The sequence below is a fragment of the Notechis scutatus genome, chromosome Z (assembly GCF_049901735.1).
Source record: "Notechis scutatus isolate UNSWTSFEM ecotype Mainland chromosome Z, rNotScu1.2, whole genome shotgun sequence".
Taxonomy (NCBI): Eukaryota; Metazoa; Chordata; class Lepidosauria; order Squamata; family Elapidae; genus Notechis; species Notechis scutatus.
In genome coordinates, this window is record NC_142025.1 from 121,604,118 (window position 1) to 121,631,652 (window position 27,535).

At 52.9% G+C, this 27,535-nt stretch overlaps 1 protein-coding gene across 1 annotated transcript; it reads right to left on the reverse strand.

Annotated features, from left to right (window-relative positions):
* On the reverse strand, positions 1–27,535 carry FGF11 (fibroblast growth factor 11). The gene is made up of 5 exons (XM_087945176.1): positions 27,240–27,535; positions 7,456–7,566; positions 6,057–6,160; positions 1,488–1,686; positions 1–353 (listed from the first exon to the last, which is right to left on the reverse strand). The coding sequence occupies exons 1-5, from the start codon at positions 27,430–27,432 to the stop codon at positions 247–249; spliced, it is 714 nt and encodes a 237-aa protein (XP_087801302.1). The 5' UTR covers positions 27,433–27,535; the 3' UTR covers positions 1–246.

Sequence of the window (27,535 nt, forward strand, 5' to 3'; positions counted from 1 at the left end):
CCTGCAGGTGGGCACCGTCTCTCTCTCTTTCTCTCTCTCTGCCTCTCTCTCTCTTTCTCCCTCTTCTCCCGGGCAGTGGATCTCTCTGGAGGGGCTGATCAGGTGAGGGAAGCCACCCTGAGAACGGAGTGGAAGACGGACGCGTGGAGGAGGCATGTTTTGGCGGAGAGGGGCTGGCAAAGGGGAGAAGTGGGGGGTGGAGGAGAAGAGGCGGCCTCGCCCGCCCCCTCCACCCGATCCTCAGGACTACGTGGCTGCGGCTTCCTTCCGGGGGCCACCATCGCCCTCCTCGGCTTTCTTGGCCAGGGCCTGCTCAAAGATGTTGTGTAGGGAAGGCTCGCGATACAAGGCCACTGGGGAGAGAGGAGAGAAAGAAGGGAAGAAGGGAGGGAGGGAGGGGAGGGAGGGAGGGAGGGAGGGAGGAAGGAAGGAAGGAAGGAAGGAAGGAAACAGGAAGGGAGAGAGAGAGAGGAAGGAAGGAAGAAGGGAGGAGAGAAGCAAAGAGAAAATAAGAAAGGAAGAAAGAAGGAAAGAAAAAGAAAGAGAAGGAAGGAAAGAGGACAGGAGAGAGAAAGGAAAGAAGGAGAAAGAAAAAGGAAAGGAAAGGGGCAGGGAGGAAATAAGGAAGGAAGGAGGAAGGGAGAGAGAAGGAAAAGAAGGAGAAAGGAAGAGAAAGGAAGGAAAGGAAATGGAAGGAAGGAAAGGCAGGGAGGGAGGGAATGAGGATGGAAGGAAGAAACAAGCAGGAAGGGAGAGAGAGAGAGAGAGAAAGGAAGGTGGGAGAAAGGAAGGAAGGAAGAAGGAAAGAAAAACAAAGAGAAGGAAGGAAGGAGGACAGGAGAGGGAAAGGAAAGAAGGAGAAAGAAAAAGGAAAGGAAAGAGGCAGGGAGGAAATAAGGAAGGAGGAAGGGAAAGAGAAGTGAAAGAAGGAGAAAGAAAGAGAGAAAGGAAAGGAAAAGGAAGGAAGAAAAGGCAGGGAGGGAGAGGATGAGGATGGAAGGAAGGAAATAAACAGGAAGGGAGAGAGAGGAGAGAGAGAGAAAGGAAGGAAGAAGGAAGGAAAGAGGCAGGGAGGAAATAAAGGAAGGAAGAAGGAATGAAAAAGAAAGAGAAGGAAGGAAGGAGGATGGGAGAGAGAAAGGAAAGAAGGAGAAAGAAAAGGAAAAGGAAGGAAGGAAAGGCAGGGAGGAAGGGGATGAGGAAGGAAGGAAGGAAACAAGCAGGAAGGGGAGAGAGAGAGAGAGAGAGGAAGGGAGAAAGAAAGGAAAGGAAGGAAGGAAAGAAAGAAAGGGAAGGAAGATTAAATTGAAGCTCCAGGCAACAACTAGCAGTTATTCAAGACAGGCGGACTTTGTTTCATTTCTTCAACTCCGTCTCCGGAGCCCCTCCCCTTCTCCCCGTCTCCCCCACCCACCCACCCACCCACCTACCCCCACTTGCTTGAGGGCTCGGGAGGATGGTCCCGGAGCCCCTCCTCGCCTGCCTACCTTCCAGCAGTTTGGGCAGGAAGTGGGCGGAGGCCTTGGTCTTCTTGACTCGGTTGCCTTTCATCACCTGTCCGTCTCGGTTGATGCCCAGGTACCAGGAGCGCCCGGATTCCCTCTGCCGGTACAAGGTGGAGGAGTAGGTGACGTAGTAGTTCTCGAAGACGCACTCCTTGAAACGGCACTCGGCGGTGAAGTGAGCCTGCGGAGCGGGGAGGAAAGATGATGCCCTGCAGGAAGATAACAATAACCCCCTTGATCCCCTCCCTTTCATAGGATCCCAGGAGCGGGAACCTACCTTAGCCACTACCAGTTCGGTCGGTGGTCGCCCATGCGCGTGCGTGCGCGCCCCTAGCAAGCCAATCGGCTGAGAGGATGAAGAAATGAAAAGCTAGGCGTGGCCACCCTCCCTCCCTCCCTCCCGTGCACTTTTCGGTCTTTTATCCTCTAAGCCAGTGGTCGCCAACTGGTGGGCCGGGTGACCACTGGTGGCCCACGAGAAAATTTTGGTGGTCCGCCAAGAAATGTCACACCCCCCCCAGAGCACTCCCTCCAAAGCAATTAATGTGGAGCAGGAAGGATGTTCGTTTCTGTTTATTTTCATGGTCCTGACGTGCACTGAAGATGGTGTTTGATTTCGTTGTGTGAGGTGCAAGGACAATAGAGGAAGCTAACTAACTAATGCAGGCTGTGCGGGAACACAAGGCCGCGCTGCCCACACGAACACAAGGCTTGCGTCACTTGCATTGCGCGCAAAATGAGGGGAGGGGGGAAGGGTGGAAGGAGAGGAACTTGCCCCACATGCCCCACGCGCCTGGCATGGCCACTGGGCTGCTTCTTTCCGCTTCTTTCTTCTTCTGCTTTTGGCTGCACAAGGGAAGCAGCAAAAGTCTTTCTTCTCTCCCCCAAACTCCCCCAAGAAATGAGTCTTTGGGACCCTGCACGGCCTCCTGCCCCAAGAAGCTGCACCGACTCGTGTTTATGACAGTCGCAGCATCCTGGAGGGTCGCGCGACTCCCTTTTGCGACCTGCCAACCAGCAAAGTCCACGGGGAAATCCGGAGTCCCTGAACAACCGTGGGACTGGCTTAACAGCCGCCGTGATTCCCTTTAAACAACGGCGGAGAGAAAGGTCATACGACAGGACCAAAATCCATCAGAACAAATCTCTTGCTCGGCAACGTCAATTGGGGGGCTCCCTTAGGGTCGTAATTCGAGGACTACCTGTATTAAAGGTATACGCAGCCTGTCTTGCTAACCCCCAGTTTTGGTTCGAGGTCGACCCCAAAAAACATCTATAAAAATTCCTTTTTTTTTAAAGGCCGGGAATTTTTAAAACGGGCACGCCCATGGTGGGATTCCAATCATTGAAAAACCTGTTCAATCATTGTTGTTCAATCATTGAACAACCCCTTCATGATTTTCTTCCAACAACCAGTTCCCCAAACTGCTTGGAAACTTAACAACCAGTTCTCCCAAACCGGTGCGAACCGGCTGGAATCCCAACCGCTGGGGCAACGTCGTCTTAAAAAGTCTCTCATTTTCATCACGGTGGAAGAGACTGGAAGGCAGAATTATTTATTTATTTTTTACAAGAGGATTAAAGGCAAAGCTGTGTTCCTGCTCTGCTAATCCCTCTGTAAATTCCTCCATTTTCGTTCATCTTAAAAACAACCCTTTTCCGTAGTGCCTTCCTCTCTCGCCCGGATTTAGGCCAAAGGGAGGGAGGGAGGGGAGCCCGCCATTGCAGGGTGGCGATGTTGGTGTCTGCCTAACCCAGCTGTTCCTCCCAAGAATTCACACACACCCCCTTGGTAATCCAGCTGGATTTATTGTTTTACTTTATTTTTATTTATTTTTGGCCTTCCCAGAAAGGAGGGATGGAAAGAAGCCAAAGATCCATTAATATTAATCAGAGCAAAATGTCCCAGCACAAAACATCCCTTTTTTTCCCCCATCCCCACTTCTTTGCTGCTTTTGGGGTACGGGGTGGGTGGGTGGGGAGAATGCAGGAACTCCCCCCACCCCAGAATCAAATTTCTCCCAAGTTCTTTTAATTCTACATTAAAAGGTCCTGGAAATTCACAGAGGGGTAAAAGAAGGACAAGAAATAAAGGGAGTCCTTGGTTTATGGCCGTAATTGAGCCGGGCATTTCCACTTGTCTCCCTGCCTTGAGCACTGGGTTCGACTAGAGGATCTCTGGAATGCCCTATGATTCTACATTCAGATAATCCTCAGCTTATGACCTCAACTGAGCCCATAATTTCCGTTGCTAAGCAAGGCAACAGCTAAGGGAGCTTGGCTCGATTTTACAACTGCTCTCGCCACGGTTGTTAAGTGAACTGCTGCTGTTCTTCAGCGAGTCACACCATCGTTAAGCGAATCTGCCAGAAAAATAGCCAAAGGGGATCACGTGACCCCCACCCCCCACCCCCACAGAGAATTGGACATTGGATGAATCTCGACATAACTCTGAGTTATACCTTGAGGATGCCTTGTGATCCAATAAAGAAACTTTGTATGGAAGCCTCGGTAGAGTTTGCCTGTCTTTATATTCACCCAGCAATTTAAAGACAGAACAGTGAAAATGCAGTTATCGCCATCCCATAATGATGGAGCATGATGCTGCTGGGGTCCACCACCCATGTTTCCTGGGCTTCATAGGTGAGGGGAGAAATGTTGGAAGTTTCTTTGACTTTGAACGTCACATAAAGTGGAATTAATTCCACCGGGCGGGCTTTAGATCCGGAGTCCCTCCCGAGGGTGTCACACCCCCAAAATCACCCTAAACTTTATTGGAGAATAAAGTGTGTGTGTGGGGGAGGAGAAACCCAGATATCACCAAAAACTTGGCTAAGGGAGGGAGAGGGGGTGGCAGGGACAAGTAGGGTTCCTGTTCATGACTGTTTTTACACGAGAGAATTGGGTGGGTTTGGCACCCTGGACAGGGGAATCTCCCACCCACCCCTCACCCCGGGGTGGGAGCTTCCTTACAAAGGGGGGCTTGCTAATTACACACACACACACACACACATACACACCCCTCTCAAAATGCAAAACCCAGAATTTTTTGCACCGTCTGCTTCGCTTCCCTGCTGCGAATGCTGAGAACTCTTAGGTCACGGACCATGGAGGATCCTATCTTAGGGTGCGCACGGCCCTAGCGCATGTACACTTTAACAAGCTGATCCGCTGAGAGGGACGAAGAAAGGAAGGCCTTTTATCAGCTGATCGGAGGCTTTCTTTCTTTCTTTTTTTACAATGGTTCAAACTGGTAATAAACCACCACGGGTCAGGGGTCCATAACCTCCCCCCAGACCGCTGCCCCGGATCGGGCCCCGATCCATTCGGAACCGGGCTGTCGAAGCAACGAGCCCTTCTCGTTGTTTAGGGTTTAGGGTTTAGGGTTGTTTAGGGTTTAGGGTTGTTTAGGGTTTAGGGTTGTTTAGGGTTTAGGGTTGTTTAGGGTTTAGGGTTGTTTAGGGTTTAGGGTTGTTTAGGGTTTAGGGTTGCTTAGGGTTTAGGGTTGTTTAGGGTTTAGGGTTGTTTAGGGTTTAGGGTTGTTTAGGGTTTAGGGTTGTTTAGGGTTTAGGGTTGTTTAGGGTTTAGGGTTGTTTAGGGTTTAGGGTTGTTTAGGGTTTAGGGTTGTTTAGGGTTTAGGGTGGGTTCACAAAGCTGGGAAAAGTTTGCTTTGGGTATTTTACCGGAAATATACAGTAGAGAATGGAAATACTTGATTGTAAAACGTATTAACGGCACCTAGAATTGTATTTGCTAAAACATCGGGGAAAATGAGAAAATAACCAAAGGCCCGAAGAAGTTATGAAGAAAAAGAATGGACTGCGCTGAAATGAGTAAATTGATCTTTGAAATTAGAGAACGAGAAGACAAACAATATTACAAGATGTGGGGTTTATTTCACCAATGGTTAGATAAAAAAATATGAATAAAATGAAATATTTTAGAGAATTTTACAAGATAAGGATAGTAGAATTATAGAGAATATAACATAAGGATGTATTATTATTGGATGGATTTATGATGAGGAAATGAATGTTATAATATAAAATAATCTAAAAGATAGATAGATAGATAGATAGAGATAGAAAGACATAAATGATAGATATAGCTAGATATAGAGATAGATAAAGATCGATGATAGATATAGATGATAGATAGATAAAGATGATAGATAGATAGATAGGTATAGATAGATAGATATAGAGATAGAGATAGATGATAGAGATATAGATGATAGATATAGGTTATAGATAGATATCGATGATTGATAGATATAGATCGATGATAGATAGATATAGATGATAGTTAGAGAGAGAGGGAGACCCTAGAAGCCAAGAGGAACAAACGTGCCAAATTTCAAGTTTGTAAGCTTTACGGTTCTGGAGATTTTGTGATGATGCGTGAGGGGTATTTCCCTTTTTATATATATATATATATAGAAAGATGAGAGAAGGAGGGAGAGAAGGAAGGAAGGTGGGCAGGGCCTTATGTTGAGGATAACAAAGCCATAATACCTCTCTAAAAGTGACCAAGTGGGGTCGGCATACTCACGGAGCTGTAGAGGTAGCCCTCGGCGTTCATGGCGACATATTGTCCGGACGTGGTACTCTGTATGGCGACTACTCGGAGCCCCACAGGAATCAGGTTGAAGAAGGCTGTAGGGCGGGGAGAGAAGGAGGGGAAGGGGTCGGTGGGTGAAATTCGAACCCATAACCGGGTGCAAGTGAATTTAATTTAATTCAGGCGAATGGCCCCCATCTCATCAAGTGACTCGGGGGTGGGGGCGGGGAGGGAGGGAGGACACAACATTTCAAAGGTAACAATTCCCAATAGGGGTTGTCCTCAACTTACGACCGCCACCTAGCTCAATCGTGTCTAAGCAAGGTAGACGTTTTGACTCAGTCTTTTGTCTACCCCGTGGCTAAGCGATCTGCCGCAAGTCGTTCAGGGAGAGTTTGCCGGTCGTTTATAAGTGAACTGAGGCTTCCCCATGGACCCGGGGGCCTCGTTGGACAGTCGTAAAAAAAGGGGGTCGCATGATTTTCACACAGACACACACACACACACACACCACCCTGCCCCCAGGGAGGCCGCGACTGTCATCAATCCGAGTCACTGGCCGGAGCTTCCGATTTTTGAACCTGTGACTGCGGGGACAGTGCCAGTGCCATTGAACTTAGAACGGTTGCTAAACGAATGGTTGTTAAGTGAAGGACTGCCTTGCCGTGTCATTTCGTCTACCCTTCTTTCTGGTCTCATGTATTCCAGCGGCGGTCAAAAAAAAGTCAAGATGGCAGCCAGGAAGCCGGAGGGAGAAATCGTTTTGATGGGCATCCCAGGTTTGCAACCGTCCGGGGAGGGCAGGAGGGGCTGCCATCTTGACTTTTTTGACCTCCTGGAGATGGGGAGGGAGGGAGGGGCAGGTGAGGAGACCCATCCTGAGGAGGGGGAGGGGGGAGGGAGGCATCTCCCAGGTGTGCCCTATGGCCCTTATTGGGGGGCGGCGGGAAGAGAACCGCTTTGTGGGTGGCGAGGCAGCTGCAAAAGCGGGACAGGATCAGGCTGTCCGGGACGGGCCACGTGCTTAAACAGACACCGGCCTGCTAGACGGGACTGGCAGAGATCATCCATCACGGCCGCGCATCCTCTTCCTTTCCTCCCTCTGGGGAGGGAGAGAGAGGGGGGACACAGAAAGCGACCCAAAAGCCTGCAGACTAGGAAGGGGCAGGGTCTTCGGAGTAAGGCTGGGGGTCTCCCCATCCTTCCACTGGCCAGAGGACCGTGGGAGCAGAGCAACAAAGCTAAAAGGGACCTTACAGGTCATCTAGTCCAACCCCTTCCAAGGGGGCTCGGAGGAAAGAAGTCGTGGGGGGGGTGGGAAGCAGGGACCCCGCGAGAGAAAGCTGGGAGGGAGAGACCCTCGGGTGGGGTGAGGGAGAGGCCGCGCTACTGAACCCGCTGCCGTCCTCCCGTGTGCCCTCGATGCTGCCGTCCGGGTGCGCCTGCAGGTAGAAGCTGTGCCGGCAGAAGAGTTTGGTGATTATGCCCTTCAGCTGCGGATCTGCGGGGGCGGGGGGAAGGGAAGCGTGGAATTGGGAGGGGGCGAGAGAAGAAGAGAAAGGGAGGGGGCGGTGAATGAAAGCCCGGAACTCTTGCGAGGCGCTTCTCCCCCCCAACGCGGCGCCCTCAGAGGCCTTTCAGGGTCGCGCGGCAACCTTCCCCCGAAGTCCTGGCCAGCCTGGAGGACAGGCGGGATGAGCAACATGGAGGTTGTAGTGCCAACACATCCGGGAAGAGCCGCTTGGACAGGGATGCAGGAAGAGGGCAGGTGGGCAGCTGAGCCTCTTCAAACTTGACCTCCCAAAAAAAAAATAAAGGCGAGGGGAAGGAGGGAAGGAAGGAAAGTGAGGAGAAGGAGGAAGGAAGGAAGATTAAAAAGGGTTAAAAAGAAGAGAGGGAGGGAGGAAAGAGAGAGGAAGGAAGGAATGAAAAAAAAGAGGAGGGAGGAAAAAGGGAAGGGAGGAAAAGGAAGGAAGGAGAGAAGGAGGGAGGGAGGAAAAGAGGAGGGAGGGGAGGGAGGAAGGAGGAAGAAAAGTGATGAGAAGGAGAAGGAAGATTAAAAAGGATTAAAAAGAAGAAAGGAAGGGAGGAAAAAGAGAGGAAGGAAGGGAAAAAAGAGGGAGGGGGAAGAAAAAAGGAAGGAAGGAAGGAAGGAAGGAGAAAAGGAGGGAAGAAAGGAGGAGGGAGGGAAGGAAGGAAGGAAGGAAAGAAGGAGGGAGGGAGGAAAAAGAGAGGAAGGAAGGGAAAAAGAGGGAGGGAGGGGAAGAAAAAGGGAAAGAAGGAAGGAGAGGAGGGAGGGAGGAAAGGAGGAGGGAGGGAAGGAAGGAAGGAAGGAAAGAAGGAGGGAGGGAGGGAAGGAGGAGGGAAGGGAGGAAGGAAAGGAGGAGGGAGGAAGAAAAGTGAGGAGAAGGAGAAGGAAGGAAGATTAAAAAGGAAAGAAGGGAGGCAGGGAGGAAAAAGAGGAAGGAAGGAAGGAAAAAAGGGGGAGGAGGGAAGGAAAAAAAAGGGGAGGTGGAAAAGTGATGAGAAGGAAGATTAGTAAGTAAAGAAGGAAGGAAGGAAAAAAGAAAGGAAGGAAGGAAAGAATGAACTGATGGACTCCAACGCCCAGAATTCCCCATTCAGCTTCGCTAAGACTTCAACTCTCTCTGCCTGCTTACTCTCTTGTTGTCCCTTTCTCTCCTCTGGGGAGTAGGAGAGGAGAAAAATATATATATTTGGATTTTTCTCGTAGCCGCCAGGAAAAAAAAAACCCTTTTAAGGACATCACTATCTGGAAAGTTGCTTTTTTTCTTTCTTGGCAAGCTCTTCTTTTTTCTCTTTTTCGCTCCCCTCCAACGTCCTTCTCTCGTTCTCCTTTTTTTGACAGGTCTTGGAAGCAAAGCTAGGATGGTGACCAAAAACGTGGGTTTTAATTTGATGTTATTTTATTTTTCACTCGCCTTCTGGCCCTGGCATCGGAAGGCTTTTCGGCAAATTACCTCAAGCTAAGAAAAGGGGGGGAAGGGGGGCTCTTTAAACCAGAGGTTCTTTCAATCGGCTAATGGGGTGAAGAAAGGGGAGGAGGGGGAGGAAGAGGAGGGGAAGGAGGAAGAGGAGGAAGGGGAGGAGGAGGAAGGGGAGGGAGAGGAGGAGGAGGAGGAAGGGGAGGAGGAGGAGGGAGAGGAGGGGAGGAGGAGGGATGAAGGAGATGAGGAGGAGGAAGGGGAGAGGAGGGGAGGAGGAAGAGAAAGGGGAGGATGAGAAGAGGAGGGAGAGGAGGAGGAAGGGGAGCAAGAGGAGGAAGGGGAGGGGAGGAGGAGGGGAGAAGAGGAGGAAGAGGTGAAGGAGGAAGAGGAGGAGGAGGGGAGGAGGAAGAGGAAGGGGAGGAAGGAGAGAAGGAAGAGGAAGGGAGGATGAGAAGAGGAGGAGAGGAGGAGGAAGGGGATCAAGAGGAGGAAGGGGAGGGGAGGAGGAGGAAGGGAAGGAGGAGGAAGATGAGGGGGAGGAGGAGGGAGGGAGAAGAGGAGGAAGATGTGAAGAAGGAAGAGGGGGGAGGGGAGGAGGAGGAGGAGGAAGAGAGGAGGAAGGAGGGGAGGAGGAATGAAGGTGAGGAGGAGTGGAGGAGGAAGAGGAAGGGGAGGAGGATGAGAAGAGGAGAGGGAGGAGGAGGAAGAGGTGGAGGAAAAAGAGTAGAAGGAAGAAGAGTTGGAGGAAGAGGAGAGAGGGGATGAGGAGGAGGAAAAGAAGGAGGAGGAGCCAGCTTTCATGCCTAAGGCAGGACTAGAACTCCCAATCTCCCGGTGATCGGCCCAAATCCCTCAGCCACCTTTCAAGTCTTAATGTGGGACTAGAACTCCCAGCCCTCCTGATTTCTAGCCTGGGGCCACTGGACCCAGATTCCCCCCCACACACACACACAAAGCCTGTCCAGAGTGCTATTCTCAACTTTACACCCCTTTTCACGCCAGCTGGTTCTTCCACGGAGGGGACACCAACGTCCAGGCTCCGTAGATTTAAGCCTACCCACTTCCACTCCCCCCCTCCGAAGGGTTCCCACTCCCCCGCCACCTGTCCTTATCCTAATTGCACCCCGTTTCAGGATGGGAGCAAGCCCTCCCGGCCTGCGCCATCCATCCGCAAGGGCAGTGACATAACCGGGGGCGTTTGCAAAACCCCTCCCTTAAAATAGTGGAGTAGGATGTGTGTATGCGTGCGCGCGCGTAGGGGGGCTCCCGCTTGGAAGGCGGCCTCGTTTCTATTCTTGGGGGGGAGGGGGTGACCCCGAGGGTGGGACGGACGGGCGGGGGGCGGGGATGCAGCCTTCTCAGAGCTGCAGCGTCCAAGGCTTGGTGGGACTGCCGTTCTCCTCCGCCTACCCACCCCTCAAGAAACCCTGGGGCATTCCCTTCTGTCTGGGTGTTGCAACCCCCCGTCCTCCGCATCTGGAAAGTCAGGTGGAAAAGAAACACACACACACACACACACACACAATTTTCTCCTGTGTATCCCCTGACACGATTTTTTCATCGATTTTTCTTTTTTCCCCTTCCTTTCCTTTCTTTCGGGCTCATTGAAACCTGGATGGCGCTGGGGAGGCAGGAAGGGGGGTGGGGTTGCACTGCAGTAAATCCTCAGCCACAGGCAGGCTGGGGGGAGGGAGGGGAGGAGGGATAAAGCACCATATCTGCACTCGCTTTTTCTCGGGATCTCTTCCGCCTTTTCTTGGGCCTCCCTTCTTCTTCCCCAGATTAAAAAAAATGGGGGAGAGGGGTGGATTGGGGGGGGGAAGAACCCTTCCTCCTCCTCCCCTCTCTTCCCCCCCATGCCGCCGGACCCCAAAACCCGAGCACTTTTGAAGGCACCCCTTCGATCTCCAGCCCAGCAATACGAGGAGAGGTCAAAAGTTAGTGCGATTTGGCGTTTCGGAGAAGCTCGAAGGAGGTGGTGCAACCCAGGGGTGCAAACACCCACACACACACACACACACCAGCAGGCCTACCTGCTTGGAATGTCCCCCCCACTCCCGGCCTGCCTGTGCCCCTCCCTCTCCTCCCCTCCGCCTGGCACACTCCCTGCCTTGCACGCGGCAGCTGCAGTGGCCGGGAGAGCTTTCTCGCACGCTACAAGGTTACCCACTTGCGACAGGGGGTGCGCTGCTGGGAACGGGTGGGGGGGAGTTGGAATCTGGACTTGAAGGAAGCCCCCTCCCACCTCCGCCCCAACCCACCCAGCCTTGATGGATGGACAGAGGGAGCGAGGCAGGAGGCCGACCCAGAACGTGGGAGCGCGCGCGCTCAGGTGTTGGGTTTCTTTCTGGACCCGCTAGCTCTCAGAGACAACCCCTCCCCGCGGGGCGTGGGGGGAGGCAAAGTCAACCAGGATTTGTGGGGCAGGGGTCTCAAGCTTCCACCTCCCCGCCCCACTTATAAGCAAGAGGGGAGGGGAACCCCCTCAGAATGCAAGGGTGAAGGCGCTTGCAAAGACCATTGGGGACATTGAGCGCAGAAGGGCAATCTAGGAGAAGGGGGCTGGGAGGGGGAATGCAGGTTTGGGGACCTCCACCCACCCACCCCGCCCATGGGCCCGGTGGCCTATGGCGGGGTAGGGGGAGGGTAGGGAAAGAAACTGCCCTTCTGTATAATTTTAAAACCTTGGAGAAGGTAAAAAGGCGCACGCCAAGAGCGCAGCTGCAATGGAGAATGAAGGGCAGGGAACTCAGTGGGGAGTTGCACGCTGCGGTGGGGATTGCGGGGGGGGGGGAGAAGGGGAAGGGCATGGCCGAGCGAGGGCGGGAAGAGCATCCTTCCTTTCGCAACATATATATTCTCTCTCTTTTTTATCTCTTCCCCTCCCGCATCTAACGGCGCCCGTTTATCCTTTAAATATACACGGAACGATTTGGCTTCCTTCCCCACAAATTATTTCTACGGCTCGGATTTAGTAGGAGGGACGCGTGTTTGCGGTGGGGAGGGAGGGGAGATAACCGTAGGGTAAGGTGCGCTTTAAGCCAGAACAACGGCGTTGGGGAGGAGGGGGCGTTAAGCCACAGCAACCGAGGTTCCCCAGCCTTTTTGAGTAAATCTGTAGGAAGGGCGAAGTCGCGTTTTATCCCGGCAGCTGACTTGGAGGGCAGGGTTCGGGGGTGGGGTGGGGTGGGGAACCAGGGAGGGGATGCCTCCCCTCCCCACAGTCCCTCCTGCGTCACGCTGGGAAGGAGGGGCGGCCGCGCTCGGCAAAAAGCGCTTGGCCCCCGTCCCAGGCGTCCTCGGGTTTCCACCTCCGAAATCCCTCCCCCGTCAAACGGCAAATTAAACGAGGCTCTTTTCCGACAGGCGGCAAGAGAGCCTCGCTTGGCCTCATAAATTTATTCCTGGCAATAAAAACGCCTCGTTTCTCTCTCTCTCTCTCCTTCTCCAGATCGCAACTCGCAATTTCCAATTGCCGCTCAGGCGGAAGGGCGGGAGCCGCCGGCTCTCCAGGGAAGCCCCCTCGGAGGTTCCCACGGCGGGGTTTGACGCAGGGGGTCTCTGCGGAGCCCCTGACATCCCCTCCCCTCCTTCCCCAAATCCCCCAAGTTTCTAGCATTTCTAGGAAGCTGTGCGTAATCAAACGGAAAAGCGCTTCCGCTTTTTATTTTTAGCTAACCCCGGATTAGGTGGGGCCGGTTTGTGGGACAGGAGGAGGGATTTCCCCAGGGGGAGCAAGGCGGGGTTTGGCGGAGGGGGTCTCCGCAGAGCCCCTGCCCACTCTCAGCCTTCCCCCTCTCCAAATCTCCCCAAGTGGAGCATTTCTGCGTAATTCAATTGAAAGGCGCTTCGCTTTTTATTTTTCGGCTGCCCCGGATTAGGTGGGGCCGGTTTGTGGGACGGGAGCGGGGGTTTCCCCCGGGGGAGCAAGACGGAGTTTGGCGGAGCGGGTTGCTTCTCCAGGCTGAACTCCCCCTCCTCCTTTCCCTCCCTCTCAGCCTCCCCCCTTTCCCCAAATCTCACTTCTGGGAAGCTGTGCGTAATTCAATTGAAAGGCGCTTCGCTTTTTTGGGGGCTGCCCCAGAATAGGTGGGGCCGGTTTGTGGGACGGGAGGGGGTTTTCCCTGGGGGGGAGCAAGGGTAGAAGAGTCCCCGGGGGTTGGTACGTGGGGAGGGGAGAGCAATCAATGGGGAGGTAACGGCAAGGAGAGAGAGCCGGTTGGATGGAGGCGGTGAAAATTCGGTGAAGCGCGCCCCACCGGCTCAAGGTGCCCTCACTGGGGTGAAATTAAAGGGGGCGGGGGCGACCTGGGCGGGACCCCGAGCCGGTAGATCGGGAGAGGGGGGGCAGGAACTAGGACTTCCCCAAAGGGTCCCCTTAACCCTCCCCCTCTCTCCGGGGGAAGACGAGGCACCGGGGCTTCTCCAAGTGCGTAATTGCGCCGCGCGGGGAGGAGGGGAGGAGGAGGGGGAACCGGGGTGGGGAGGGAACGGAGAGTTGGGTCTCCGGTGCCAGGACGGGGGAGAGGCATTGCGCCCCTTTCCCTCGCTGTCCGCACACCGCCCGCGTCCGCTTTTCGCAAAATAGACTGCGCTGGGCTATGGAGGTCCCACTTCAGACTCAGATTCTTCCTCCTTCTCCCCTCCTCCCCACCCTCTCTCCCTCCTCTTCCTCTTCTTCTTTCTCCTTCTCTTCTTCTTGCTCCTTCCTCCCCGTTCCTCCTCCTCCTTTTCCCCTTCCTTCCTCTCCTTCCCTCCTCTTCTTCCTTCTCATCCTCTTCCTTCCTTCTCTTTCTGTTCCTCCTCTCTTCTTCCCCCTCCTTTTCCTCCCCTCTTCCTCTTCCACCCCTTTCCTCTTCCTCCTTCTCTTCCCCTCTCTGCCTCCTCTTCCTCTTCCTTCTCCTTCCTTTCCTTCCTTTCCTTCTGCTCCTCCTCTTCTCCCCCTCTTGCTCCTTGTCCCCTCCTCCCACTTTCTCCTCCTCCTCTTCCTCTTTTCTTCCTCTTCTCCTGCTTCCTTTCCTTCTTCTGCTCATCCTCTCCTTCCTCCATCTCACCCTCCTCCTTCTCTTTGATGCTCTTCCTCCCCTCTTCCTTTTTTGTTCCTCTTCCTCCTTCCTTTCCTTCTCCTTCTGCTCCTCCCCTCCTCTTCTTCCTTCTTCTCTTCCTCCTTCTCCTCTCCCCTCTTCCTTTTTCTTCCTCTTCCTCCTTCCTTTCCTTCTTCTGCTCCTCCCCTCCTCCTCTTCCTCTCCCTTCTTCTCTTCCTCCTTCTCTCTCTCCCCTCTTCCTCTTTTCTTCCTCTTCCTCCTTCCTTTCCTTCTCCTTCTGCTCCTCCCCTCCTCCTCTTCCTCTTCCTCCTTCTCTTCCTCCTTCTCTCTCCCCTCTTCCTCTTTTCTTCCTCTTCCTCCTTCCTTTCCTTCTGCCCCTCCCCTCCTCCTCTTCCTCTTCCTTCTTCTCTTCCTCCTTCTCCTCTCCCCTCTTCCTCTTTTCTTCCTCTTCCTCCTTCTCCTCTCCCCTCCTCCTCTTCCTCCTTCCTTTCCTTCTTCTGCTCCTTCCCTCCTCCTCCTCCTCCTTGTCCTTCTCTTCCATCCTCTTCCTCACCTCCTCTTCCTCCCTCTCCTTCCTCCTCCTCCCCTGTACTCCTCCAGTTCACCCAGCTTTCTCCATTGCTGCCTCTTGCAGATACCATTCCTCTCCCGCAAGCCCTTCTCCCGTTCTCACAGCCTTCATACCACCTCTTCCCCTCTCCCACGTTATCACCAAGGGTGCAGCCGTGGGTCTCTAACCATTTATAGGAGGGGGACAGGATTGGGAGGGTCCAGATTAAACACAATCTCTTTATTGACCTGTCCATTATTTTTTTTTTAAAAAGAATCAGAGTCGGCACGGGACCCAAGAGGTCATCCAGTCCAACCCCACAGGATTTTTAGGGTCTCGGCAAACATCCTGGCCTCTGGTTAGCCGCAGCATTTGAAACCCTCTCTAGGCCAGCTGGCTAATTCTCGTGGTCATTATGGGATGCAACGGTGGGGAGGGAGGGGTGTCCTCATGAATCGGACCCCACTGGGAAAGGGGGGGGCGGAGCATAACAGACGCTCTCGTACGGTTTGTTTTAATCCCTTCCAGGTAAGGCAGCAGTCGGCAACTGGAAGCTCCGGAGCCACATGCAGCTCCGGAGCCTCTGCTAGGGTTCCGTCGCTCAAAATAGGGGGTCGCAACCACCGACGTGCGACGCCTGGCCCGGCTGGCAATTTTGATCCCCTCCCCCCCCCCAAAAAAATCATGACTTAGGATGTATTTTGGGGGGGATTGTCACACTTAACGACCATGGCGGTCTTTCCCCACACGGTTACGGGATCAAGATTCGGACGCTTGGCAACTTGGCCTCGTATTTATGACAGTGGCAGCGTCGCTCTCCCTTTCCCCCACTCCGGGGATCCCCTTGTGCGACCTTCAGACGAGCAAAAGTCAATGGGGAAAGCTGGATTCGCTTAACGGCCGTGTGGCTGACTTAACAAGGGCAGGGATTCACTTAACGATGGGCACCAGGAAAGCCGCACAACGGGGCAAAGCTGGCTTCACTTTGCTTAGCCACAGAAATGGGGCATCATAAGTCAAGGACTACCTGAATTCCAGCAGATTTAATTTCTCTGTAATTGACTTAACAACGGCAGTGGTCGCTATTTGGAAAAGCATTTGTTCCACTTGGAACACTGGAAGATGGGTGGACTTCAACTCCCAGAATTCCCCAGTCAGCACAATCAATTCCGGGAGATGAAGTCCTCCCATCTTCAAGGGGCCGCAGGGGATTATGGGAGTTGAAGTCCTCCCACCTTCAAGAGGCCGCAGGGGATTCTGGGAGTTGAAGTCCTCCCATCTTCAAGAGGCCGCAGGGAATTATGGGAGATGAAGTCCTCCCACCTTCAAGAGGCCGCAGGGGATTCTGGGAGTTGAAGTCCTCCCATCTTCAAGGGGCCGCAGGGGATTATGGGAGTTGAAGTCCTCCCACCTTCAAGAGGCCGCAGGGGATTCTGGGAGTTGAAGTCCTCCCATCTTCAAGGGGCCGCAGGGAATTATGGGAGTTGGAGTCCTCCCACCTTCAAGGGGCCCCAGGGGATTATGGGAGTTGAAGTCCTCCCATCTTCAAGGGGCCGCAGGGAATTATGGGAGACGAAGTCCTCCCATCTTCAAGGGGCCGGAGGGGATTCTGGGAGACGAAGTCCTCCCATCTTCAAGGGGCCGCAGGGGATTCTGGGAGTTGAAGTCCTCCCATCTTCAAGGGGCACGCAGGATTCTGGGAGTTGAAGTCCTCCCATCTTCAAGGGGCCGCAGGGGATTCTGGGAGTTGAAGTCCTCCCATCTTCAAGGGGCCGCAGGGGATTCTGGGAGTTGAAGTCCTCCCATCTTCAAGGGGCCGCAGGGGATTCTGGGAGGCGAAGTCCTCCCATCTTCAAGGGGCCGCAGGGGATTCTGGGAGATGAAGTCCTCCCATCTTCAAGAGGCCGCAGGGGATTCTGGGAGACGAAGTCCTCCCATCTTCAAGGGGCCGAGGGAATTATGGGAGAGCGAAGTCCTCCCATCTTCAAGGGGCCTCAGGGGATTCTGGGAGTTGAAGTCCTCCCATCTTCAAGGGGCCTCAGGGATTCTGGGAGTTGAAGTCCTCCCATCTTCAAGGGGCCGCAGGGAATTATGGGAGACGAAGTCCTTCCATCTTCAAGGGGCCCCAGGGGATTCTGGGAGATGAAGTCCTCCCATCTTCAAGGGGCCCCAGGATTCTGGGAGATGAAGTCCTCCCATCTTCAAGGGGCCCCAGGGGATTCTGGGAGATGAAGTCCTCCCATCTTCAAGGGGCCCCAGGGGATTCTGGGAGATGAAGTCCTCCCATCTTCAAGGGGCCCCAGGGGATTCTGGGAGTTGAAGTCCTCCCATCTTCAAGAGGCCTTAGGGGATTCTGGGAGTTGAACTCCTCCCATCTTCAAGAGGCCTCAGGGATTCTGGGAGTTGAAGTCCTCCCATCTTCAAGGGGCCGCAGGGGATTCTGGGAGTTGAAGTCCTCCCATCTTCAAGAGGCCTCAGGGGATTCTGGGAGTTGAAACTGTCAAACTCTAAACCGGTGCGGTCGCTAAGCGAATCGTGCCCAAATTTTGCAAACCGCCCCCGCCCCCACCCCCACCCCGGCCTGGGTCACAAAAAAATCACACAAATCATCCTGAATATCAATCCAGAACTTCGGATTTGTCAGATTTACATTAGCAGAGTCGGGAAGGGCCTTGGGCAGTCATCTAGTCCAACCCACACACCCCCAACCCACCCCAGACCCTCCTTATCCCTTTTCTGACAGGCGGCAGTCCTGCTTTCCTTGCGGGGAAGGTCGCAAACAGGGATCACGTAACGTGAGGACTCTGCCAGCCTCATAAGTACGGGCCGGGTTGCCAGGGGCCTCCAAATCACTTGCCCGGTGACGGTCGTAAGGGAGAGGACTGCTCCCCACTCCTGTTTTTGTTGCGCACCCGTTGTAACTTGGAACTTTGCAAACTTACAACCTTGCCAGCCACACAAAGGAAGAGCAACCTCTGTGGTTCACGAACCTGGTTTCCCCCCCAAAATGGTTGAAAATGGGACTAGAACTCCCCGACTCCTGGTGATGGGACCAAAGTCACCCAATAAGCTTTCCTGCCTAAAGCGGGACTAGAACTCCCATTCTCCTGATTGGCCCAAAGTCATCCAGCTGGCTTTCGTGCATAAGGCGGGACTAGAACTCCCCGTCTCCTGGTGATTGGCCCAAATCACCCAGCTGGCTTTCGTGCCTAAGGCGGGACTAGAACTCCCATTCTCCTGGTGATTGGCCCAAAGTCACCCAGCCGGCTTTCATGCCTAAGGCGGGACTAGAACTCCCCGTCTCCTGGTGATTGGCCCAAATCACCCAGCTGGCTTTCGTGCCTAAGGCGGGACTAGAACTCCCCGTCTCCTGGTGATTGGCCTAAATCACCCAGCTGGCTTTCGTGCCTAAGGCGGGACTAGAACTCCCGACTCCTGGTGATGGGACCAAAGTCACCCAATAAGCTTTCCTGCCTAAAGCGGGACTAGAACTCCCATTCTCCTGATTGGCCCAAAGTCACCCAGCTGGCTTTCATGCATAAGGCGGGACTAGAACTCCCCGTCTCCTAGTGATTGGCCCAAATCACCCAGCTGGCTTCGTGCCTAAGGCGGGACTAGAACTCCCCATCTCCTGGTGATTGGCCCAAATCACCCAGCTGGCTTTCGTGCCTAAGGCGGGACTAGAACTCCCGTCTCCTCGCCAGGCCAAGCTGGCTCCGCCCCAAACCTTGCCGCCCCCATTCATTCCTGGCTCCCAACGAAATCCCATTCTACCACCCTGCCTCCTTCTCCCCCTTGCGCAGGCCACGGGACGGGCGAAGGCCTGCTGCCATCCCAGCCCGGCACCTGGCATCCCGTCTCAGTCGCCCGGAACTCCACGGTTGACTGGCTGTTGCCGTGGCTGTGTGCCCGGATCAGTCTCTGCCTGCCTCTCCCCCCACACCGCTCCCCTCCACCTGTGCTTGGTGACAAAGGCCTCCCTCCGAGGCCCACCCCTCCCTTGTGCCACCGCCCGACGGAAACACACCAGCCAAGGATTGCACACCCAGCAGGGCCCGGCTGGCACCGAGCGTTGTGCCACCCCGCCCTCTCCCTTGGCTTCCCACGGCTGGCCCCAAAGGGGTTGCCCCACTTTTGGCTGAGCAGGACAGGAGGAAGGCATTTCCTCCTGGCCGTGGCAGGGACCACAGAGATTTTGTGCCACCGAGGAATGCCTTGATGTCTAAGGGGACCGGGCACCCCGTGTGTGTGTGTGTGTGTGTGTGTGTGTGTGTGTGTGTTTCCCTCCGTTTGGGCTTTCCTCCATTCTAACCCGAGCTGTGTCCTTCCAGGGGGCTGGGGCATTTATTTATTTTTTGCCCTTGCCACTCCCTGGCCAGATGTGGCCCAGATTTTCCCCCCTCTTCCCCATCCTAGTTTGATCCCGGTCTGTTCAGCATCCTCTGTGTGTGTGTGTGTGTGTGTGTGTGTGTGGATTAGCTGCTGACAGGCTGGCTAAACCCAAAGTGCCCTTCCTTACATAATTCCTTTCCAATAACTCGGCTGAAATTAGGAAAATTGGGGTGTGTGGGGGCTGTTAAAAAGCAGCACCGGCCCCTCCCCCTCCCCCACTACCCAATTTATTTTATTTATTTAGTTTATTTTGTCAAGCGATTATAAGATAATAGGTAGAAGTATAAACATAGTTATGAATATATGGGTACATATAAGAAAAATAAAAAATAAACAATAGGACAGGGAAGGTATAAGTATAAACATGGTTATGAATACATGGATACATATAAGAAAAATAAAAAGAAATAGGACAGGGACGGTATAAGTATAAACATGGTTATGAATACATGGATACATATAAGAAAAATAAAAGAAACAATAGGACAGGGACGGTATAAGTATAAACATGGTTATGAATACATGGATACATATAAGAAAAATAAAAAGAAATAGGACAGGGACGGTATAAGTATAAACATGGTTATGAATACATGGATACATATAAGAAAAATAAAAAGAAATAGGACAGGGACGGTATAAGTATAAACATGGTTATGAATACATGGATACATATAAGAAAAATAAAAAGAAATAGGACAGGGACGGTAGGCACGTTGGTGCGCTTATGCACGGCCCCTACAGGCCTCTTGGGAAAGGGTGAGGTCCATAGTAGACAGTCTAAGGTTAAAGTTTTTGGGGTTTGGGGAAGAAACCACAGAGTCAGGTAGAGTATTCCAGACATTGACCCCTCTGTGGCTGAAGTCGTATTTCCTGCCATCGAGTTTGGTGCGGTTAACTTTGAGTTTGTATCTATTGTGTGCTCTTGTGTTGTTGTGGTTGAAGCTGAAGTATTCATTGACAGGAAGGACATTGCAATGTTTCCTATGCTCTAGTTAGTAGTGTGATATTACCAGAGAAAAAACTACGCAGGATTAGGAGGTTAACTACTCTTAATGTCTTTTTTGGCTCGCAGGGAAAGCCCACCAAGGCAGGAATGGATGTCAAGCTCCCACCCGCTTCCTCCTCCTCCTCCTGTTTTCCCTGATCCACCCCCTCCCCACCCAGAAGGGCAGGGTTTTTTGGGGGGGGGCAGTGGTGGATTGGGGAAGGGGGACATCCATTGGCAACAAGGGCTCCCCTCCCCCAAACATTTTTTTGGCCCCCTCCCCCTATTTCCTCCCAAAGAGAAATAAATTGAGGCTTTCAAAGAAGAGACTGGACTGCCCTCAGTCAGAAATGGTGTAGAGTCTTCCGCTTGGGTGGCTGGGTGGGTTGGACTAAATGACCTCCACGGGACCCTTCCCAACTCATTATTCTGTTATTCAGGAATTGTGGGAGCTTCATCCCTGCAGGCTTTTCAAGAAGAGATTGGACTGCCATTTGTCAGAAACGATGTAGGGTCTCCCGATTGGGCGGGGGTTGGGGTTGGACTAGATGACCTACAAGGTCCCTTCCAACTCTGGTGTTTTATCTTCAATGGAAGTTGCCTTCGGAAGTTGTGGGATCTTCATCCTTGGAGGCTCTTCAAGAAGAGACTGGACTCCTATCTGTCAGAAATGGTCTCCTCTTGGGTGGAGGGGTTGGACTGGATGACCTCCAGGGTCCCTTCCAGCTCTGCTATTATTCTGTTATTCAGAAATTGTGGGAGTTTCATCCCTGGAGGCTTTCAAGAAGAGACTGGACTGTCTTCTGTCAGAAATGTTGCAGTGTCTCCTGCTTCGGCAGAAGGGGATTGGACTGGATGACCTCCAGGGTCCCTTCCAATTCTGGTGTTCTATATTCAAGGGAACAGAAGTGGCCTTTGGAAGTTGTGGCAGCTTCATCTCTGGAGGCTTTCAAGAAGAGGCTGGGCTGCCATTGGTCAGAAATGGTGTAGGGTCTCCCGCTTGGGAAGGAGGGGGGTTGGACTAGATGACCTCCAAGGTCCCTTCCGACTCTGTTAAACCTGTTATAATCTGTTAAAATTGCATTTGGGGGAGGGAGGTTCAGAAAAGCCGAGCCGAGAAGTTTTTTTCTTCTTACAGACGCTTCTTTCTAAGCGTCTCTCGCCCTGCCCTTCCCAACTGAGGGCGCCCGAAGCTCGGAACGCCTGCCAAGCTAGTGCCCGTCTCCAGGCCACCTTTGGAGTTCAACAGATAATCAGAGTCGGAAGGGACCTTAGAGGTTATCTAGTCCAACCCCCTGCCCAGACGGGAGACCCTAGACCATTTCTGAAAGAAAGGAGAGAAAAGGAAGGGGTGGAGAAAGGAAGGAAAGAAAGAAAAAAGGAAGGAAGGAAGGAAGGAAGAAAAACAGAACACAAGAGTCGGAAGGGACCTTATAGGTCATCTAGTCCAACCCCCTGCCCAGACAGGAGATCCTACCCCATTTCTGAAAGAAAGGAGAGAAAGGGAAGGGATGGAGAAAGGAAGGAAGGAAGGAAGGAAGGAAGGAAGGAAGGAAGGAAGGAAGGAAGGAAGGAAGGAAGAAAGAAAGAAAGAAAGAAAGAAAGAAAGAAAGAAAGAAAGAAAGAAAGAAAGAAAGAAAGAAAGAACAGAATACCCTCCTGCCCAAGCAGGAGACCCTACCCCATTCATGAAAGAAAGGAGAGAAAGGGAAGGAATGGAGGAAGGAAGGAAGGAAGGAAGGAAGGAAGGAAGGAAGGAAGGAAAGAAGAAAGAAAGAAAGAAAGAAAGAAAGAAAGAAAGAAAGAAAGAAAGAAAGAAAGAAAGAAAGAAAGAAAGAAAGAAAGAAAGAAAGAAGAAAGAAAGAAAGAAAGAAAGAAAGAACAGAATACCAGAGTTGGGAAGGGACCTTACAGGTCATCTAGTCAACCCTCCTGCCCAAGCAGGAGACCCTACCCCATTCATGAAAGAAAGGAGAGAAAGGGAAGGAATGGAGGAAGGAAGGAAGGAAGGAAGGAAGGAAGGAAGGAAGAAAGAAGAAAGAAAGAAAGAAAGAAAGAAAGAAAGAAAGAAAGAAAGAAAGAAAGAAAGAAAGAAAGAAAGAACAGAATACCAGAGTTGGGAAGGGACCTTACAGGTCATCTAGTCCAACCCTCCCGCCCAAGCAGGAGACCCTACCCCATTTCTGATGCCAAGCTTGTGCTCGTCTCCAGGCTGCCCTCATGCAAAATGAGGGCTGCCCCCTCCTGGGTTGGGAAGGGGGTGTCTTTGGATGACGAAATGCTCTTTCTGCAGATCGGAACGCAACGTCACCGTGGAGAGACGGGGGTGGGTGGGGGTGGAGGAAAGGGGACCACTCAGAGATCAATCTTGCCTGGGGTGGTGATGGGAGGAGGGTTGAAGCCTCAGCGGGGGTGGGGGTGGGGAGGGTCTTCACCACAGGCCCTTCAAGGGAGACGTCCCTCGGGGTGGTGCCCCCTGTGGGTGGGTGGGGGCCGGTGTGCCCCTCCCCTACCACTCAAACCCATTCCCTTTTTCGAACGTGGGGGGATGTCAACCCCCCTGTGCCTGGATTCTAATATTTAGGGGAAAGGGTTTCCTCTTCCTGTTTTCCTTCAGAGTCCAGCTGGGTCTCTCCCCCTTGCCAGACTGATGGTGTTACCTAGTTGGGTGGTGAAACGTCTGCAAGAAAACCACCAAGCTCAGAAAGCATCTTCCTTCCTTCCTTCCTTCCTTCCTTCCTTCCTTCCTTCCTTCCTTCCTTCCTTCACTTTCCTTCACTTTCCTTTCCTTTCCTTTCCTTTCCTTTCCTTTCCTTTCCTTTCCTTTCCTTTCCTTTCCTTTCCTTCCCTTCCCTTCCCTTCCCTTCTCTTTCTTTCTTTCTTTCTTTCTTTCTTTCTTTCTTTCTTTCTTTCTTTCTTTCTTTCTTTCTTTCTTTCTTTCTTCCTTCCTTCCTTCCTTCCTTCCTTCCTTCCTTCTTTCTTTCTTTCTTTCTTTCTTTCTTTCTTTCCTTCCTTCCTTCCTTCCTTCCTTCTTTCTTTCTTTCTTTCTTTCTTCCTTCCTTCCTTCCTCCTTCCTTTCTTTCTTTCTTTCTTTCTTTCTTTCTTTCTTTCTTTCTTTCTTTCTTTCTTTCTTTCCTTCCTTCTTTCCTTCCTTCTTTCCTTCCTTCCTTCCTTCCTTCCTTCCTTCCTTCCTTCCTTCCTTCCTTCTTTCCTTCCTTCCTTCCTTCCTTCCTTCCTTCCTTCCCCTCCTCCTTCTCCTCCTCTCTGCAACCCCCTCCTTCCCTCCTAGCACTGATGATGTTCTCTAGTTGGTTCACGAAACGTCTGCAAGAAAACAGCAAGGGAGCCCTTCTTCTTTCAACCCTGAGCTACAACTGTACAACTCCTTCAATTTGGTAGTTTCCAACCCGGCCGAATCCCATGGGCCTTCCAGAGGTCCAACAGACCTTCCTTTCCCACCCACCCCAACGCCTGATTCCCATCAGAATCCCCCCACTTGGGGCCATGGCTGCCCACCCAGGGACCTTGAGCTCCCAAGAGGAAATGCAGCCTTGGGGGCCTAGGGGAGACCCCCCCACCCATCCTCCTCCCCACCCATCCTCCTCCCCACCCACACCCCCGCCCCCCTTGCCAAACGGGCCAGGTCCCCAGAGGAGGGGGCTAATCAGCCTTCCTGGTGGTCCCTCCCCCTCCGGAGGAGGAGAAGCAGACGGGGGTCATGGCAGTGCCACAATCGCCCCTCCCCCCAGAGGCTGAGCCAGATTTCCCCTTAGAGGCCTTTAAAATTAATAGCCATTCTGGCTCCTCTCGCTTCCAACACCTGAAAGGGCTCCAGCTGCCCCCTCGTCCCCCCCATCACTTAAGGGTTATTTATCTGGACTTTTTCTGCTGAGCCAGCTGGCTAGACCCTCAAGCAGACAGCAAGAAGGGAGGAGGGGAGGAGGAGGGGAGGAGGAGGAGGAGGGGAGGGGGAGAGGGAGGAGGGGGAAAGGAAGGAAGGAAGGAAGGAAGGAAAGAAGGAAGGAAGGAAGGAAAGAAGGAAGGAAGGAAGGAAGGAAGGAAGGAAGGAAGGAAGGAAGGAAGGAAGGAAGGAAGGAAGGAAGGAAAGAAGGAAGGAAGGAAAGAAAGAAGGAAGGAAGGAAGGAAGGAAGGAAGGAAGGAAGGAAGGAAGGAAGGAAGGAAGGAAGGAAGGAAGGAAGGAAGATCCTGTTGAGCTTGGTGCTTTGCTTGCAGACGTTTCATGACCCAACTAGGGAACATCATCAGTGCTAGAAGGGAGAGGGGTTTGTGGAGAGGAGGAGAGGAGGAGGGAGGGAGGGAGGGAGGGAGGGAGGGAGGGAGGAGGAAGGAAGGAAGGAAGGAAGGAAGGAAGGAAGGAAGGAAGGAAGGAAGGAAGGAAGGAAGGAAGGAAGATGCTTTCTGAGCTTGGTGCTTTGCTTGCAGACGTTTCATGACCCAACTAGGGAACATCATCAGTGCTAGAAAGGAGGAGGGTTTGGGGAAAGGAGGAGGGGGAGGGGGAGGAGAAGGAGGAGGAGGACTGAAGGGGATTCCAGAAGCTGGAGGGAGGGAAGGAGAGAGGGAGGAAGAAAAGAGACAGAGAAAGGGTAGAAAAAGAAGGAAATGGGAAGGAAGGAAACAGGAAGGAGGGAGGGAGGAGAGAAAGGAAGGAAGGATGGAAGGAAGGAAGGAAGGATGGATGGAAGGAAGGAAGGAAGAGAATAGGAAGGAAGGAAGAAGGAAGTGAGAGAAGGAGGGAAGGGAGGAAAGAAGGGAGGAATGGAGGGACGTAAGGGAGGGAGGAAGGAAGGGCAGGAGGGGGGAAAGTAAGGAAGGGAGGGAAGAAGGGAGTGAGAGAGGTAAGGAAGGAAGGAGGATGAGAAAAGGAGAGAAGGGAGGAAAGAAGGAAGGAAAGGGGGAAAGGGGGAAGGAAGGAAGGAAGAAGGGAGTGAGAGAAGGAAGAAGGGAGTGAGAAAAGGAGGGAAAGGAGGAAAGAAAGGGAGGGATGTAAGGAAAGAAGGAAGAAAGAAAGAAAAGGGAGTGAGAAAGGGATGGAAAGAAGGAAAGAAGTGCAGGAGGGAGGGAGGGAAGGAAAGGAGAGAGAAAAGGAATGATAAAGTGAGGGCAAAAAGGAAGGAAAGGGAGGAAGAGAAGTGAGAGAGGAAGGAAAGAAGGGAAGGACAGAGGGAGGGAAGGCAGGTAGGCAGGAAGGAAGGAAAGAAACAACGGAAGAAGAGAGAAAAGAAAAGATAGAAGGGGCGGAGAAGAAAGGAAAGGAGAGACGGGAAGGAGGGAGAGAAGGAAGGAAGAAGGGAGGGAAGGAAAGAAGGAGGGAGAGGAAGGAAGGAAGGAAGAGAATAGGAAGGAAGGAAGAAGGAAGTGAGAGAAGGAGGGAAGGGAGGAAAGAAGGGAGGAATGGAGGGACGTAAGGGAGGGAGGAAGGAAGGGCAGGAGGGGGAAAGTAAGGAAGGGAGGGACGAAGGGAGTGAGAGAGGTAAGGAAGGAAGGAGGATGAGAAAAGGAGAGAAGGGAGGAAAGAAGGAAGGAAAGGGAGGAAAAGAGGGGGAAGGAAGGAAGGAAGAAGGAGTGAGAGAAGGAAGAAGGGAGTGAGAAAAGGAGGGAAAGGAGGAAAGAAAGGGAGGGATGTAAGGAAAGAAGGAAGAAAGAAAGAAAAGGGAGTGAGAAAGGGATGGAAAGAAGGAAAGAAGTGCAGGAGGGAGGGAGGGAAGGAAAGGAGAGAGAAAAGGAATGATAAAGTGAGGGCAAAAAGGAAGGAAAGGGAGGAAGAGAAGTGAGAGAGGAAGGAAAGAAGGGAAGGACAGAGGGAGGGAAGGCAGGTAGGCAGGAAGGAAGGAAAGAAACAACGGAAGAAGAGAGAAAAGAAAAGATAGAAGGGGCGGAGAAGAAAGGAAAGGAGAGACGGGAAGGAGGGAGAGAAGGAAGGAAGAAGGGAGGAAGGAAAGAAGGAGGGAGAGCAAGGAAGGACGGAGAGAAGGATGGAAGGAAGGAAGAAAATTCAGAGAAAGGGCCCAACCGTGACCGGCCGGGCAAACTAGAGACCATCCAAACCTTTTCTCCATTTCCTGGAAGGGGAAATGAGTAAAGAGACACCCCCCCCTAACTGTGGCAGGAAGGGGCTTCCAGAGTTTTCCATGGGAGTGCGAATGCCCACAACAGGTGTGAAGGCACCCGCCCCTCCCAGAGGCCCCACCTGCCCACCGACCCTCGACAAGAACAACCCCCAGTTGGAAAATAATCCACCTCCCAGTAAGCGTCCCAAATGCCAAAAACCCAAGGCCCGCTCAATGACCTGCCCCCCCAAATGGCACAAAAAACGGTGAATCCAATCTTGGATCCTTATTTGAGGTTGTCTTTACACACACACACACACACACACACACACACACAGAGAGAGAGAGAGCTCTCTTGCAAAAAGACACTTGGCCAACAGGGGCCACCGCAGACACACACACACACACACCTCATGCAGCCCCCCAAATCAAAAACTTTTGTGGCACTCGATAAGAAGAGTGGAGCGATTGCAGAGGAAGGGATGACAAGAGAGGAAGCAGGCATAGAGAGTTAAAGTCTTAGCGAAGCTGGCTTGGGGAATTCTGGGAGTTGGAGTCCGCCAGGCTTAAAGGGGCTGAGGTTGGAGACCCCTGCCCTAAAGGGGAGAGACCGCAGAGGAAGAGATGACAAGAGAGTAAAGCAGGCAGTTGAAGTCTTAGTGAAGCTGGCTGGGGAATTCTGGGAGTTGAAGTCCACAAGTCTTAAATCAGGGTCTCCAACCTTGGGCACTTTAAGACTGGTGGACTTCAACTCCCAGAATTCCCCATTCAACTATGCCTGTGGTTATTTTTCCTTCCTACTCCCTAGAGTGGGAGAGATTGCAGAGGAAGGGATGACAAGAGAGTAAAGCAGGAAGAGAGAGTTGAAGTCTTAGCGAAGCTGAATGGGGGAATTCTGGGAGTTGGAGTCCGCCAGCCTTAAAAGGGGCCAAGGTTGGAAACCCGCCCCCCCTTAATCCATTGAAACCCAACTTGATCGAGCGCCCCCTGCAGGTAACCCTTGGAAAGGGCCTCCGAGCTTTGGACAGTGCCACCTGCTGGTGCCCGCTGGGGAAAAGCAGAACCCACCACCTTTAAGCATCCAAGCATCCTGGCCGCATCCTCACCACCCACCGTGGCCACCCCTCCCTTTATGGCCCTCCCGCCTCCTCCCCTCCCCTCCCCTCCCCAGTTCACTCACCTGGGGGTTTCTCCAGCCGGCCTTTCCTACCCCCGCAGAGCCGGACTTTGGAAATGAGGATTAAAAGCTGTTTCTGGCATAAGGATTTGGTCCCTCGCGGGCAGACTTTCCGCTGGGTGGAAACCGGCCGGCTGGCGACCGGATCGCGGATCTCCCGTTTCTGCCGGATCAGGGAGCTGGCTAAGGCGGCCATGCCTGCCCCATCCGGAGGGGCTGGCGGACGCTGGCACGCTCTGGGGGCCTCCTTTCCTCCCTCCTTCTCTCCCTCCTCTTCCTCCTCCTTTTCCTCTCCCTCC

Coding starts and splice junctions, on each gene's coding strand:
- FGF11 (XM_087945176.1), bottom strand. CDS start 27,432: ATGGCCGCCTTAGCCAGCTCCCTGATCCGGCAGAAACGGGAGATCCGC. Junction 7,567..27,239: donor CCGGCTGGAGAAACCCCCAG/GTGAGTGAACTG, acceptor CCGCCCCCGCAG/ATCCGCAGCTGAAGGGCATA. Junction 354..1,487: donor CCTGCCCAAACTGCTGGAAG/GTAGGCAGGCGA, acceptor CTCTCTCCCCAG/TGGCCTTGTATCGCGAGCCT.